The following is a 15,905-nucleotide window of genomic DNA, read 5'->3' on the forward strand; positions in this document are numbered from 1 at the left end:
TTTATTCAGTATACTTCAAAAGACATATATACTCACCATCCTTTTACCAAAATCCAGGCAGGGACTTGTAAGGGTACTTCCCTTTAGAGGAATCATTCCTTTAGGACTGTTGTCAGTCTTCTTCTTAAAGAATTCAATTCCATCTTCTAACAAGACAACCCACATTGGCTTCCAGGTGTTAAACATGCTACCCTGTATTCAAACCAGTTTGAGCAACATTACTTATGCACCGTGACAAAACTGATGAAAGCATTTTTTTAAAAACTACATCTAAACCAATATTCATTCTTTCATAACATTTCAAGCCACATCTATCAATCCTAAAGAAGCCAACGAGATTCTACAACAATATAAAATACAATATTTATTCACCCCCACCTCACACACATTTAAATTCTGCCTTTCTTCCACCACAGAACCGAGGGCAGCATACAAGTGATTCCCAGGCAGTTATCCATCCAAAGCACTGACCAGACTCAGACCTCAGAGAACTTAAATCCTAAGTGGGGAAGGTGTGAAAAGGCAGACAGTCCACCACTTCCAAAACCCTGCACCAGCCAGCATGTGAGGAGAATTATGTTTCCTTATTTTCCCCTTGGCAATTCTTGGGTTCTTTCTAAACCGGGGGGGGGATTATTGAGGACAACTCCAGGCCTGGACTTTGGAGCCAGTGGATTTAAATCTGCTTAAGTTCTACCACCGCTCTGTCCTGTTTGAAGGCCTACCACCAGCTGTAGATCTATCCCTGCTGAGCTTTCCATGGGCCTTCACAGCATACACGGACAACTTGCTGATGGAGAAGCACATATGTCCCATCCTATCCCCAGCCAGCCATCATTAAACCAATCATATCTAGTTCTGAATAAACATGCTTAGGATTTTCCAGTAAAACAAATGCAAACACAAACAGCACCATAAAAAATTGAAATATGTATTCATACATGGTGGATAATATTAACTTGCCCCAAAGACTTTCATAAACAGCTGTGTTTTCCTTGTTTGAAGGCAAGCAGTGATGGAGCCACATGGGCTTCCTTCAGGAGGACACTCCATAGTTTTGGCACTGTCATGAACCTGTAATGGTCATGAGTTATTAGAAATCTGATGACAACACTTTGGTTCCAGTAAGGGACTCTGGGAGATGGTTATAGTCAGAAAGGACAGGCCTTGCCACTTTGCAAAGTTAAGTTTCATTTTCCCAGCTGAAGACGGTTAGAAGAAGCCTTAACAAGCTGCACCTGTTTATCTTTGTTGATTAGCCAGTGCCTGGCACCCAAGGTCATCCTTGGCCTATGCAGTTGGAAAACACCGTTGGGAGGGGGGCCTGAAGGCGCGAAAATGTGAGAAACATCGAGAAGAAAGTTACATCAGTCAATTCCTGATTGGTCAATTAATCTTGGACCGTTAGGATCTTTTTCCCTTAAGTATAGGGCTAGGGACCCACAGCCTTTGTTCTCTGTTCTCTGCCTATGCTGACTGGCACCAGAGTTCCAAACCTTTTCTGCCTTATGGTTCCTGGGGTTGCTTATGGGAAGGCAACCTATGTCTGGTTCCATTGCTTTATGTTGAACATCCATCTCTCTTAGGAGAGGTGCCACGCAACCAACTACCTCGTATGTAAGTAGTTAGGTGAGCTAGTTTATTATTTTCTTGTTGTGTGTATGAATTCTCTTGTAAGAACCTAAACCCCTGTTGGGTGAATGGTCTTAAAGGATTACTTGCTGCTATATGATATGTGCACTTATCTATTTTAATAAAGCTACTTCTATTTAACCTGGTGTGTTCATTTGAGAGAAGGGGTGGTTCTAAATTCAGTGTTTTGACCCAACCTCAGTCACTCACTACCAAAGAGGGTTAAGAAGTTAAAAGCTTGGATTTTAAGTGTTAAACCAGAGGTGCCTGGCAAGGAGTGTAATTGTGACTCTTGCCTTTTAGGACCTTGGTTTTATATACCTTCTGGGCTCAGAGATCCCCTGGCTCTGAGTGGACCAGTATACAGGGGTGGTGGCAGCCTACCTTCTACCTTGCAGGGTTGTTATGAGCGTACACAGCCTTGGCAAGGGTGAAGTAATAGCTTTTCGGTTCCAGTCTCATTTCCCTAAGGGTGGGGGTCTGAGCCTGATGCATGTTCCCGGGACCCTGAGGGTCGGGCGGGCATGACATGGCTGGCAGTGGTGAGGATCGAAGCCATTCCTGCTCTTAAGTGAACACGCTGTGTGAGATAAGTGCATTGCAGCAAGTTGTAAATTTTAAAGAGACTTCTGACACAATTGTTTGTTACTTTGGGTAGTAAGGTTAGTGCAGAATGTCGCAAAAGATAAAAACCAGATCTCAAAAGAATGGAGCCGAGGATGTGCTCCTGGCAGACACTGCGTTGCCTAGTCAGCTTGTTCAGCTGGAAGAAGGCGCTGCTGCTCTGTCGTTTATGCCTCAGCCTTCTGTGGATGACCAGGAGTTTGTGTCTAAGCAAACTGAGGATAGCGAAGATGAGGAGGAATCAGATTTGGATGAGGAAGAGCTGCCTAGGAGCATGCAGCGCTACCTGGCTAAGCAAATGAAGCTGTTGTCCCTGCAGTTCAAGGCTATGGAGGAAGATCGCCGGAGTAGGGAAAGCTTTGCTCGTGAGATGCAACAACCGCGAGGAGGAAGACCAGACCTCCATAAAAAATCCTTTCCGACCTTTCGTGAGACAGATGATATTTTTACTTTCTTCCAAGTTTTTGCTCACTCTTGTAGAGATCAAGGTGTGCCTAAAAAGTACTGGATGAGTGCTTTACGCATTAATGCTGAAGGCGAGTTGAGAGAACTGTTGAACTCTTTGCCACTGGAGTATGTAGATGATTTTGACTACTTTTATGCTTTAGCCAAGTCTCATTTTGCGCTAACTTCAGAGGATTGTTTTCGGCATTTGGAAACAGACCAGAAGAAGTCTCGGGAAAGCTTCTCAGCCTTTGCTGCACGGATGGGCAGAAATGTGGAACGTTGGGCTGACACAGCCGAGGCTGTAACCCGAGAGGAGGTTTTAGATCTGTTTGCAAAAGAACTGTTTTACAGACGCCTCCCTCGAGATTTGATGGCTCTGGTCAGAGACCAGCAGCCCCGTTCTCTGACTGAAGCAGGCATGCTAGCAGATCGTATGTTTAAAAACAGAGCTGGAGAAAAGTATACTTTGTTTCGGAGACCGGAGCACGTTCCTGTGAAACCGCCGAGGCGAGAGACCGCAGGTATGCAGAAACCAGGGCAACCGGCGAAGGAAGAGGAAGGGGGGCCTGCTGGCTACTTCAAAGTGTCTTCCGCCCGGCCCGAGGCTGCATTGCAAGAGAAGCCCCGTGGAGAAATAATTTGTTTTAAATGTGGGCAAATTGGACATAAAGCTAACTCCTGTTCTAAAACCTTGTCTAAGCCCAATCCTGCTGGAAGGAAGAACCCAAAGGTTGCTCCAGTTGCACGCGTGAGAGACTTAACGTCCCCTGGAGCGGAACCTCCTGAACTTTCTTCATGGTCGTCAGCCGAGGAGAATGAGGGAGCAGAATCGGATTTTGTATTTTCTGCCCCAAATTCACAAGACCGTCCTGAGGCTCCTCGTGGACCAGTTGTTAAAGCCCTGCCGGTGAGTGTTGTACAGACTGTGTCAGGGGATCGAGAGGGAGGAGTAAAGAATAGTTTGTTTCCAGAGAAAGACTCTCCAGGACCCCTTTCATCGGAATGTAAAGAATGGGTTCAAACGCAGTTTTCCGAATCCATATATGTAAACTGTATTAAGGTTAAGGGAAGAATCGATTCAGGCTCAGAAATTACCAGTATTGCAGAACGGCTGGTTAAGCCGGAGCAATATGTTCCAGAGTTACAAGTGGCGGTCACAGCGTATGGCCAGCAGACAGTGCAAGTGCCTGTAGCTGATGTGGTGCTTTCATACCGAGGCTGGACTGGACGCCATAGAGTTATAGTTCATTCGGATGACCATTTATGGGATGTTTTAATAGGAGTTGATCTGTTGTTCCTAAGCCATCAAGAGACTGTACGTGAAGCGGAAATAAACGCTCTTACCAGGTCTCAAACTTTGTCACAACCTATGGAAGACTGTGGGGAGAAATGGCCTCTGGGTGGCGAGGAAGAGAGGGCTGCCGTTGGGAGGGCTGGGACCCTGCCCGAACAACAGGGAAAAAACTCCTTTCAACCCAGTGTGGGGGAGACGGAGGAATGTAAATTACCGGCAGCCAGCTCCCAAGCCTTTAAGGCAGCTTTATTGAAGGATGAGAGTTTGCAAAACTGCAGAGAAGAAGCCGAGAGAAGCCCTCCTGCCTTATCAGAGACTGTGAAAGTGAGATTTTATTGGGACAAAGGCTTGCTTTATCGAGAACATGTACCTGGGGGGAATTCTACGGACTGGCAACCAGTCAGACAATTAGTTGTGCCAAAACCTTTTCGCCTGGATGTATTGCGGCTGGCCCATGATGTTGTGACTGCGGGGCACCTGGGTGTGAAACGGACTTTGTTTTCTGTTACCCAGCATTTTTATTGGCCCTTAGTGGCTAAGACTGTTAAAGAATATGTAAAATCCTGTGATATTTGTCAACAACTTGGGTATGCGCGTGATCACCCTAAGGCACCCTTACAAGTATCCCAGATTGTGGCAGAACCTTTTGCTCAAGTGGCTGTGGACGTGATCGGCCCTTTTAATCCGACTAAGACTGGGAGAAGATTTATTTTGACTGTAATTGACTTTGCCACGAGATTTGCTGAAGCTATTCCTTTGAGTTCCATCACTGCCCCAGTCATTGCTAAAACCTTGTTAGAGTTATTTTCGCGTTGGGGGTTTCCCAAGACTATTTTGTCAGACCGAGGGCCGAGTTTTGTGGCTAAGTTAACTAAAAAACTTTGGGAACTTGCTGGTATGGAACATCACATTACGACTGCTGGTCACCATTCCTCGAATGGGCTATGTGAGAAAATGAACGCCACTATTAATAAAATGTTAAGGGCGTATGTGTTAGAACATCCTAGAGAGTGGGATGTAGCTTTACCTTTCCTGATGTTCGCCTATAGGGCTACTCCCTCTGCCAGCTTGGGCTACAGCCCCAACCAGCTAGTTTTTGGAAGGGATCTGGTGGGGCCTTTGTCATTACTCAAGAATGAGTGGGAAGGAAGGTTGGAAGCTATGCCTGTGTCGGTAGTAACTTACCTCCAGAAGTTACAGAATATCTTAAGAGATGTTTTGGCTGTCGCTCATGAGAATTTGGGGGAGGCTCAACAACAGCAGAAAGCCCATTATGATGCTCACGCTAAAGAAAGACACTTTGTTGAGGGGTCAGAAGTTTTGGTACTAAAGGCCCAAGTAGACAATAAGTTGTCGGTGGCCTGGGAAGGCCCTTTGATTGTCAAGGCCCAGTTGAGCGACACCAACTATCTGCTAATTGACCCTAAATCCCATAAGAAACCTAAAGTATACCATGTGAATATGATGAAGCAATATTTTTCTAGGAAACATCTGGTTTTGACTTGCACTCCTGCTATGGAGGTTGCTGAAGATGCCCTATCTCGGTTACCTGTTCCAGTTGACTGACATTTGATTCATGCCTATTCCACGGACTGATTTTCTGGCTCTGATGACCTCTGGACCGTTTTTAGACCTTGTTTTACTCTTTTACGCTTTTAACATGTTTTATGGACTTTTTAAAGATTTTACGGCTTATGACCTTTTTTGAACTTGGACCAGTTTTGGATCACCCCATTTTTTATTCTATTTTTTTTTATTATTATTTTTTTTTTTGATAATAAAGTTTTCTTTTTTTTTTGGGTGTTTTAGGGGTCCCTTATTTCTTTTTTTTTTCTCCTTTATTGTTTGTTATGTTGTAACTTTGAACTTAATTAGAAGGCATAAGACAAGAAGTAGCTCACTTGCTTAAAATGTATTAAATTGTTTTTTCTTTTCTTTTTTATATGCTGTATTGTAATGTTGATGGAATTTTTTTTTTGATTGTTCCCTTATTCCTGGTTGCTGTGGCGATGACGCAGAACTATTTAGAGTTCTGACATCATCTTCCCAAAAAGGGGCGTGTCATGAACCTGTAATGGTCATGAGTTATTAGAAATCTGATGACAACACTTTGGTTCCAGTAAGGGACTCTGGGAGATGGTTATAGTCAGAAAGGACAGGCCTTGCCACTTTGCAAAGTTAAGTTTCATTTTCCCAGCTGAAGACGGTTAGAAGAAGCCTTAACAAGCTGCACCTGTTTATCTTTGTTGATTAGCCAGTGCCTGGCACCCAAGGTCATCCTTGGCCTATGCAGTTGGAAAACACCGTTGGGAGGGGGGCCTGAAGGCGCGAAAATGTGAGAAACATCGAGAAGAAAGTTACATCAGTCAATTCCTGATTGGTCAATTAATCTTGGACCGTTAGGATCTTTTTCCCTTAAGTATAGGGCTAGGGACCCACAGCCTTTGTTCTCTGTTCTCTGCCTATGCTGACTGGCACCAGAGTTCCAAACCTTTTCTGCCTTATGGTTCCTGGGGTTGCTTATGGGAAGGCAACCTATGTCTGGTTCCATTGCTTTATGTTGAACATCCATCTCTCTTAGGAGAGGTGCCACGCAACCAACTACCTCGTATGTAAGTAGTTAGGTGAGCTAGTTTATTATTTTCTTGTTGTGTGTATGAATTCTCTTGTAAGAACCTAAACCCCTGTTGGGTGAATGGTCTTAAAGGATTACTTGCTGCTATATGATATGTGCACTTATCTATTTTAATAAAGCTACTTCTATTTAACCTGGTGTGTTCATTTGAGAGAAGGGGTGGTTCTAAATTCAGTGTTTTGACCCAACCTCAGTCACTCACTACCAAAGAGGGTTAAGAAGTTAAAAGCTTGGATTTTAAGTGTTAAACCAGAGGTGCCTGGCAAGGAGTGTAATTGTGACTCTTGCCTTTTAGGACCTTGGTTTTATATACCTTCTGGGCTCAGAGATCCCCTGGCTCTGAGTGGACCAGTATACAGGGGTGGTGGCAGCCTACCTTCTACCTTGCAGGGTTGTTATGAGCGTACACAGCCTTGGCAAGGGTGAAGTAATAGCTTTTCGGTTCCAGTCTCATTTCCCTAAGGGTGGGGGTCTGAGCCTGATGCATGTTCCCGGGACCCTGAGGGTCGGGCGGGCATGACAGGCACCAACAGCAAAAAAAGCCCTGCCTCATATGCTCACCTACTTTGCTTCTGAGTCGTTGGGTGCTCTGAGTAACTGAGTACACGGAGTATGCTGGTAGGAACATGCAAGAGGAGGGAGCCCCTCAGCCCTAAAGTCAAAATGAATACTTAGAATTAGGCCTGGAAACAAATTGGTAACCAGTGTAGACAGAGTAATAGTGGCACTAAATGTTCTATGCAGCAACCAGTTGAAAGTCTAGCTGCTACATTTTGAACATTTTCAGTTACTCTTCAATGGCAGCCCCACACACGGTGGTCTAATCTGAATGTTACTGTGGTGTTAATTACTATGGCCAGGCCCACTTTCTCAAAGACAGGGCACAGCTGGCACTCCAGACTAAGATGGTGAAAGGTAGCTCTGGCCATCACTGGTCTCAACGAGCAGCATCTGATCCTGGAGAGTCCACAAGCTATGAATCTAAATTCTAAGGGGAAGTGCAGCCTCATCCAAAACTGGCTATATATCTAATCCCAGATCAGACAATCCCCACTCCCCACTCCTCCAACCAATAGTACTGTCATCTTGTCTGGATTAATGGATTACCTGGATTGACTGCTTTCTCCAATTTGCTTTAAAAATAAATGGAAAAATATGAAAAATATCTTACATGTGTATGTTATTTAGTCTCACCCTAACTTCCCAAGTTAAATAATTACTTTGTTGGTGCTGAGGGATAGCAACTAACCCCATCTGAGCCTTCCCAGGGCTAAAGCCTAGGACTCCAAATTCTAACCATGGGACCATGCTGGCTCTCTCAGAACATCTTTCTGAATTTTCTGGATTCTGCTGATTTATTTATTTCTTCCACAACTGTTAGAACAAGTGACCCCATGTCCAGGACAAATAAATCTTTTCTTTTACACTTCTACAGGGTACGGTCTGAACGCCTATGAGGCCACCACCTTGCTGAAACTAAACAAGTCTTGGTCTGTTCAGTGCCTGGATGGGAGACCATATGTATGCTGCCTTGAGTTCTGTGATGAAGGAAAAGTGGGGTATAAATGTAAGAAAGAAATAAACTATTAAAGGTTCAGGAGACTTGTCCTTTTCACCTGGCCATTCTACAAAAATGCCACACTTTTTAAAATGTACGCCTATTCCTAGAATTGGGAGAGTAACTTGACCCATCTAATATTCAAACATCCTGGACAATATATTTTTAGTATCACATGCCTTGCTAATGATCCATGCAACAGTCTGAAGATCAGCAGAAAAAAACCAAGGGGGGCGGAGTCAGGGAGAGTAGTGGGCATGATGGAACAGTTAGGTTAGAACAGTATTTGTGGTGACTTGCAATTTCACAGCTCTGTGTGCAGCGTGAAGCAATTAGCTTGGTTGCTTAAGTTCTCACTCCATACTGGCTCTTTTGAGTTTTCTCTGAGGGACATGAAATTTCATACCAATATATTAAGAAAATAAAAATGCTCAGCTGCATGGCTTTAGAAGAAGGTTTCAAAAACAACATGTACCCAGGTTATTAGACAGTAACTGGTAAGTATTTTTGATTAGAAAAATGACACATGGTCTATTGTGTCCTGTTCTTATAAGCAGTGGCCAGCATGACTGCACTGCAACGTAAGGCAATGAAAAGAGGTCTCTAAAACTAGAATATAAACTCATAATTAACATCCAGACTGAGGTCCCTAAATTGTTTGATACAACAGTGGTTTTAAGGCATAGTGTGGTCCCAGTTTAGAAAGGTGTGCATCCATTAGAGGGGCATGCCATCACCTGCTCAGATCAAGATTGTTCCAGAAGGGATGGGACGGGGGAAAGAGAAAGGCAGTAGAAGAGCCAGAGAGGCACAAAAGGCTTAGGTACTGACATGAGTAAGTGACTTTGAAGATGACTACTCATGTAGAAAGTAGCTTTAGGATAGACTGTATCAATCTGAGCGTAAGGGGGAAACAGGCTTCCGTTTGTGCCTGTGTTCACTAAAGATCAGTCCCAGAATCTGTTTTCAATACTATGGCGATATCCTTTAATATGTGAAGTAATAATTCAAGAAAGTGCCTCTGTCTTGCCCTCACCACAGATTGGCCATGATTGTATTCACATGAGATTAAGAAGCAGAGTTTAACAAGCAAATAATATGGTTTCCCTGTAGGCTTAGGCAGAGGCCCTACCTAGCAGTTCTCCTCTTACAAACTGAAGAAACTAAGAAAACCACTAGCTACTGTCCCGTGTGAAAATGAGTAATAGTCATACTCTGTGTGTATGGCTAGCTATCACACATTCTCTTTCTTTATAATGTATATGTTATGAGTATCTTCCAGAGCAACCCCAAGGGCCAGGTAGAGGTTTGTTTGTTTTTGTTTATTTTATATCCCGCCCTTCCTCCCAGTAGGAGCTCAGGGCGGCAAACAAAAGCACTAAAAACACTTTAAAACATCATAAAAAACAGACTTTAAAATATATTAAAACAAAACATCTTTAAAAACATTCTTTTTAAGTTTTGAACAATCTTTTTTTAAAAAGGTTTAAAAACATATTAAAAAGCAATTCCAGCACAGACACAGACTGGGATAAGATCTCAACTTAAAAGGCTTGTTCCCATCCATTAGACATGTTTACTCAGATGTATGGCTCATTGAGTCAAACTGAACTTTCTCCAGAACTAGGTACATGTGTATAAGTTTATAGTCTTAGAGGTCAATATATATTATGAATTACTTCTCACCTAGTTTGCAGTTATTACCCACTCATATAATAAGGCTTCCATTTGTGGTAATGCAAAGCCCTGGGCCTGTCCCAGTTAGGCCAGGGCCAGCTGGAGGCCTGCAGGCACTCTTGGCAATGTGCCTAATGTTGGGACGTGCCTGTTGGGCTTACCTGGCAAGAGGTGGTTGCAACAGCAGCACCATGATCAGCACAGGGCACCTGCCACTTTAAATCCCCCACAATGACAGAGTAATGCTGTATCTGATCAGCAGTTGCTGTCCGCGTGGGCTGTTTCCCCTGAAAGGGGAAGGGCTGAAGTTCAGTGGCAGAGCATATTTTGCATGCAAAAGGTGCCAGATTTGATCCCTGGTGTGAAGGGAGACTTTTGCCTGAAACCCTGGAGAGCTGCCGCCAATCACTGTCAACAATACTGAGCTAGATGGACCAACCGTCAGATCCTGTGACTTCTGACATGTGCAGAGTTTCCATTCCTTGTGCATTAAGGCCAGATAATGACTTTGCTGTTTCTGTGATGGCAGTGTTAATATCTTACGGCTTATAGTGGTATACTGTCCTATTTCATTTGGAGTCTTGTTTTCTCCATTGACATAGTTTGCCATAAAATCTCTTCTTCAGAATGACTCCAAAAGTTCTTACTTTATATGCATTATGCCCCATTCCCAAGGAGACTTGTATGCTCTGACTTGGAAATAACTGAGAGAAGTCTTCTATTCTAGGGAGCCCCTGGAAGTCTTCATAGGCTGTAATGTACAGGAGAGATAAATTGTGTTCTCTGGAACTGATGGACAAATGACAAGAGCTTTTTCCTCCCTGTGTGAATGACTGTGGCTTGTGGCAATATTTTTAAGTAAGTTGGAAGTGGTTTGGTGTTTGCAATCCCAGCCCCTGGAAGCGGACCGAGTGCCTGTGGGGGGAGGCAGAGTTGGAATTGGCTTTACTTCTTACAGTGTACTACGTTAGCCAGATGGAAAAGAGGACTGAAATCCTACAGCTTGAATAACTGTGTAGGTGAGGGAATTTCTGCAGGTGTACCTTGCATGACAAGCTACATTCTATTTGATTGGTCCATGATGACAGCGACAAGATGCCTTAATTACATTCCGGCTGGACTACTGTAATACGCTCTCTGTGGGGCTTCCTCTGAAAAGTGTTTAGAAACGTCAGGTGGTCCAGGGCAGAGTAGACAATACTAAGTGAGATGGGCCAACGGCCTCATTTGGCAGAAGGCAGCCTACCTATGTAATTTATTATGTAGCCCTAAATGTACTGCAAGTTTCCTTGTGGCCTGGAAATATTCAGAGAGAAAGAACTGAACAGATCTCCCTAACGTTTCACTTGAAGCCATAGCAGAATATTTCAGTTAGTCAAAGAGCAGAACCAAGACAGAAGTTCTCTGAATGTTCTTTTCAGATTGGTCTTTCTTTTTTTTGTTTAGGGGAGGGGGATAGAAAACAGAAAAAAAGCGGCCTCCAGGCAACTTCCCTAAAACACTACTTCTCCTTTCCTTTGAGACTGTTACACTGCCTGCCTAATAATGATTTCCCACAGTTGCCCTGTCTGTTGAACACTGAGGCTCTTGCCACATACATTCTGCTAGGAAGTCATGCCCTAGGTCAGCCTTTCCCAACTAGTGGGCACCAGGTGTTGCTGGACCACAACTCCTATCAGCCTCAGTCAGCATTGCCAATGATCAGGAAAGATGGGAATTGTGGTCCAACAACATCTGGTGGCCCACTAGTTGGGAAAGGCTGCCCTAGGTGAAAAAGCTTCCCCACATCTGTTGTCAGACCCCACTCTTTCATACCTTAAGCTGCACTCCTATACAGCAGGTGTGGGGAATCATGTTCAGATCAACAGCCATTTGGGCAATCATCCAAGGGTCAAGTGTCAGGGGGGTAGGGCTAAAGGCAAAAGTGGATGAAGCAAGAGGTGTTCCTCTTACCTCTGTATAGTTGGCTACATTGTAGCCATGCAAACGTCAGAGCTATACATGCACACACACTTCCATCCAGGGAAGCAAGAGGCATTATCACAGTTCAATAAGAAATTTCAACCAAAAACAGCCGAGGAGGATGTGGAGCAGAACTGGTGAGGGGTATGAGCTGGGGAGTGTCCCAAGGGCCAGACAGAGAGGCTGAGATGGCCACTTTCGGGCCCTAAGCCAGAGTTTTCCCACCTCTGCTATATACACTTACCTGGGAGTAAATCCCTTTTAACTCAGTAGGACTTGCTTCAGAGTAGACCTGAATAGGGTTGTGCTGTTAGTCACTGCCAGATGGGATGACTGTCATTATTGTAATGCACTCAATGTGGGGCAGCCATTGAAGATAGTCCAAAAATGTGGCTCACTGTCTAGCAACAGTCAGATATGAATCTGGGTTGACAGGCTGGACCACAGTGGATCAATTTTATACCAACTTGATTGGCTTCCAATTTGTGTCCAGAAACAATTCAAAGTGCTGACTGTGTTATTTCAAAGTCTAAATGGCCTGGGATCAGCATACCTTAGGAATCTCCCTCTTCCATATAAATCTGCTCAAGATTGTGCTTAGCTTCTAAGGCCCTCCTAGTTTTCCATTCGTGAACTGAACCACAGCTAGTGTGGACAAGAAAGAGGGCTGTGATACCCCTGTAATGTTTGTATAATATTTATGGTAAGTGCCGGTTTTGTAGGTTAAATATGGTAAGTAGAGGGAGTTGGGAGGGGGGAGTACACGTAATGGAATGTTGAGAATACTGTGTTGTGATTGGCTGAGCATCTGGGTTGTTGATTGTATATACAGTAGGGCCCCGCTTACGGGCGCTTCGCATTCCGGAGTTCCGCTAATGCGGTGGCTTTCAATTAGGGGAAATTTCCTGTTTTAAAGCCGTATTTGTGCTTTTGCGGCATTTTCATGTCATTTTCACGCGACACACCCCATTATACTCAATGGGTTCCACTTTATGGCGATTTCCGCTTTACGGCGGCAGTCTGGAACAGAACCTGCCATGTAAGCGGGGCCCACCTGTATTGGAGAATGACAGTTGGTCAGGGAGTTTGGTTCTGGGTTGAAGAGGGTGAGGGGTGAATGTGTAGTAGATGGGTAGTGACGCAAGTTTAGGAAAAGTATATGAAGAGAAACTATAACATGTTGAAGATCATTTATATGTAATCACACGCATGACAACTGAATTCAAAGTAATCTTGTTTATTCACAGTGTTATTTTAAAAATCTGTTTGGTTTAACAGCACGCCTGATCCTTGGCTGGATTCATACAGAGGAGAAGGGGGGCAGAGCAAAAAACCAAAGCTGGAACCAGTATCTATGGTGGCAATGGTGAATGGTTAGTGTATCAGCAGCAGGTATTCAAAGGCAACCCAGGGCTGTAATCTTTAAAGACAGAAAGATACAGGGGAGTTGTGGCCTGAAAGTGTACCTAGACACTTAATAGCAATCTATAAAGGGAGGAGGCTAAGGCAAAGTCTCAGCGCAACATTGCTTTACAGTGTGTCAGGCAGTGATGTTTAGTGGTGGGATCGTGAGAGATCCGTGCTGGCGCCAGCGCAAGAGAGGAGGTCTCACAAGGGCCTTTTCAGGTGTGGCACCTAAGCCTCTGAAGAGAGGTTCATCAGCCCCACCTCTTTGTCAGCTTTAATAGGTCATTAGGCTATTTCATTCCAGTGGGCATTTGTAAGTTGAGCCTTTGATGTAGTTTTAGTCTTGCTACTGTTGATACAGTGTTTATAACTGTTTTATAAGACTGTTTTACTGCTGTTTTATTGTTAGGCTTCTTTTCAATTTTTGTGAAACCACCTTGAGTTTTAGTTTGTCCCAGAAAGGTGGGATATAAATGCCCAAACAAACAAATAAATTGAACTTTATGCAAGACTATGAGATGAATGCCACACATTTTGCTTTTGTGTGTTGCACTTAGAATTCACCAACACAAAAGCTTCTGCTTTGACAGGTGCCTTATTGGCACACAAGTACCCTATTTTGGTTCCTCCCATGCCGTTTAGTTTCTCTTGTAGCTTGGGCACTTCCTGTGCTCCTTTCTAGAGCTTTCTTACTCATCAAACATTCCATTAAACTTGTGTTGTGGGGTGTCTGTCAATTACCCTGGTTCTCATTGATCATCAGGTCTTTCAAACTTGAAGATCAATTTGTTTAAACTTTAATTTCACTGTTCTCTATAGTAGCTGACCATGATCCAGAGCTCTGCATGCACAGTGCTCCCCATTCTCTTCTTTGCGAATGAAAGTTGCCAAGTGCATGTGGGGATTTTTTTGTTGACATGCCAAATATTTTCCTCTTAGAGAAGATAACTGAGAACCTGTGGGCACAGGTGACTCCATGTGAACATTGAAGCTATTTGAACATAGCTACAGTCTTTTGTTCATGCCTATTTCCAGTATGAAGTGAAGCAGAACTGTGTAGAAGCTGTCAGTTGATTTGCATCCTATATAAAAAGTTGGGATTAATAGAAGGGTGCATCTATCCTATCCTATCAACTCCTGAAAAAAACCTCACATTGTAGAGTACCAGCAGGATTTAGGTATGTCAGTTTCTTCCCTCAGAAATCATGTTCACAGGGAACACCATGGCTATATTAAGCCTAATCTGGGATCAAAGAAATATTTATTTTTTTATTTGTACTTATAGCCTTGCCTTCCCTGATTGATGTCATCTTCATTAGTTGGCCCCATGTTCTAGTATTATGAGAGAGGAAGAAAATATTCTGTCCAACAGGCATAATTTTATACACATCTGTCATGTCCCCACTGGCCAATGTATGCTCATAGAGAACAAATGCCACTCTGTATTTCAAACATTCTAAAAGATTACAGTGACTAATGAAGCCTTTTACATTCCATATAAATGCCCTATCCCACTGGCTGAATGTTATAGCTCTCCATTTCACAAGTTCAAGAATACTGAACTCAGCGTTCCAATTTGCTTAAGTATTTCCCTCCACAACTTTTCTCCAAACTAGTCCACACATACCTTCTTCACTAGGTACCCTTCTCTGATACGCCTGGGTTCTCGCTCAGGTCCTTGCTCCATCCTTGTGCCTGTCTTTCTGATCCAGCAGAATGGAAACACATCTGACAGTGCAAGGTTTTGTGAGCTGCATTTATACAATTGTCACTTTCACAAGTTCCGCCGCTTGTTAATCACATGAAAGCATGCTCATTTCCCCTTCCAAAAGAAGGAAATGCAGAACTGTATGTAAATGTTAAGAACTTCTGATGTTTAAAAAACCAATAACAATATTAGCTATTCTGAGCTCTTAGGACAAGACAGGACTGAAACTGGGTGGGGGAAATAACCACTAATGTGTTTCTTCCAGAAGTCACCAAGATCAGAGATTCTCTTGTTAACCTGAGTACACATTTTATGTGGTGCTCTTGTAGAGTCACACCTGCTGGGATATCTGACCAAAACAAAAACTGAAAACATAGCAATGGGATCTTCTTAAGGACAATGCAGCTGTATCACAACAGGATGTTTTCACAGATTTATATATGGCAAAAAGTACTGGGGTAGAATTCTTCCCAGGAGACCCCACTCCCTAACTGAGGTTTAGTCGGGAGGCTTAGTTGTCTGTTCCATCCTTCCATTTTCTTTGGACAGCAATGGCTAGGACCCAGAGTTTCTCAGCAGTAGTCCCAAAATTAGGGAACCACTTTCTGGAAGAGGTTAGAAGGGTTGTAGATATTACCATCTTTTGCCAGGCTATTGATTGGAAAATTGATTTTCTATGGCTTTTAAAATGTTGCATTGGAGTTTTGATGCTCTTGTGATTCTATTTTTATTATTTTTTTTGTGCGGGAACAGGGTTGGCGAATATTTTATTTCACCTAAAATATAGGAAAATTAGTATATAAGTATTTTAATAAATAAACAGGCAGGCAGGCAGGCAGGAACAGCCAGGTGATACTTCATTATTTCTCTTTTTTCCTGATAGCTAAAATTTTGATACCTGGTTTCCATTTTGAATGTCACATGGATGAAGAAGTCATCTAGTTTAATGAGGGACCATAGG

The 15,905-nt window shown here is 43.4% G+C and overlaps 1 protein-coding gene across 10 annotated transcripts in view; it reads right to left on the bottom strand.

Moving 5' to 3' along the window:
* Positions 1-14,971, bottom strand: part of PLEK (pleckstrin) — a 41,616-nt gene extending 26,645 nt beyond the window's left edge. The window contains exons 1-3 of one of the 10 annotated variants that reach the window (XM_061622610.1): positions 14,864-14,883; positions 7,198-7,284; positions 37-192 (exon numbers count right to left, since the gene is read on the bottom strand). In XM_061622610.1, coding sequence (XP_061478594.1) covers positions 37-192; positions 7,198-7,260 — 219 coding nt within the window. In that variant the 5' untranslated portion in view covers positions 7,261-7,284; positions 14,864-14,883. Of the gene's footprint in view, positions 1-36; positions 193-378; positions 586-725; positions 794-941; positions 1,164-7,193; positions 7,285-9,876; positions 10,020-12,073; positions 12,352-14,863 lie in introns of those variants that run through there. The other 9 variants (XM_061622612.1, XM_061622618.1, XM_061622614.1 and 6 more) reach the window with 9 other exon arrangements.
* Positions 14,972-15,905: the final 934 nt, after the last annotated feature.

This window comes from Rhineura floridana, chromosome 4 (assembly GCF_030035675.1).
Source record: "Rhineura floridana isolate rRhiFlo1 chromosome 4, rRhiFlo1.hap2, whole genome shotgun sequence".
Taxonomy (NCBI): domain Eukaryota; kingdom Metazoa; phylum Chordata; class Lepidosauria; order Squamata; family Rhineuridae; genus Rhineura; species Rhineura floridana.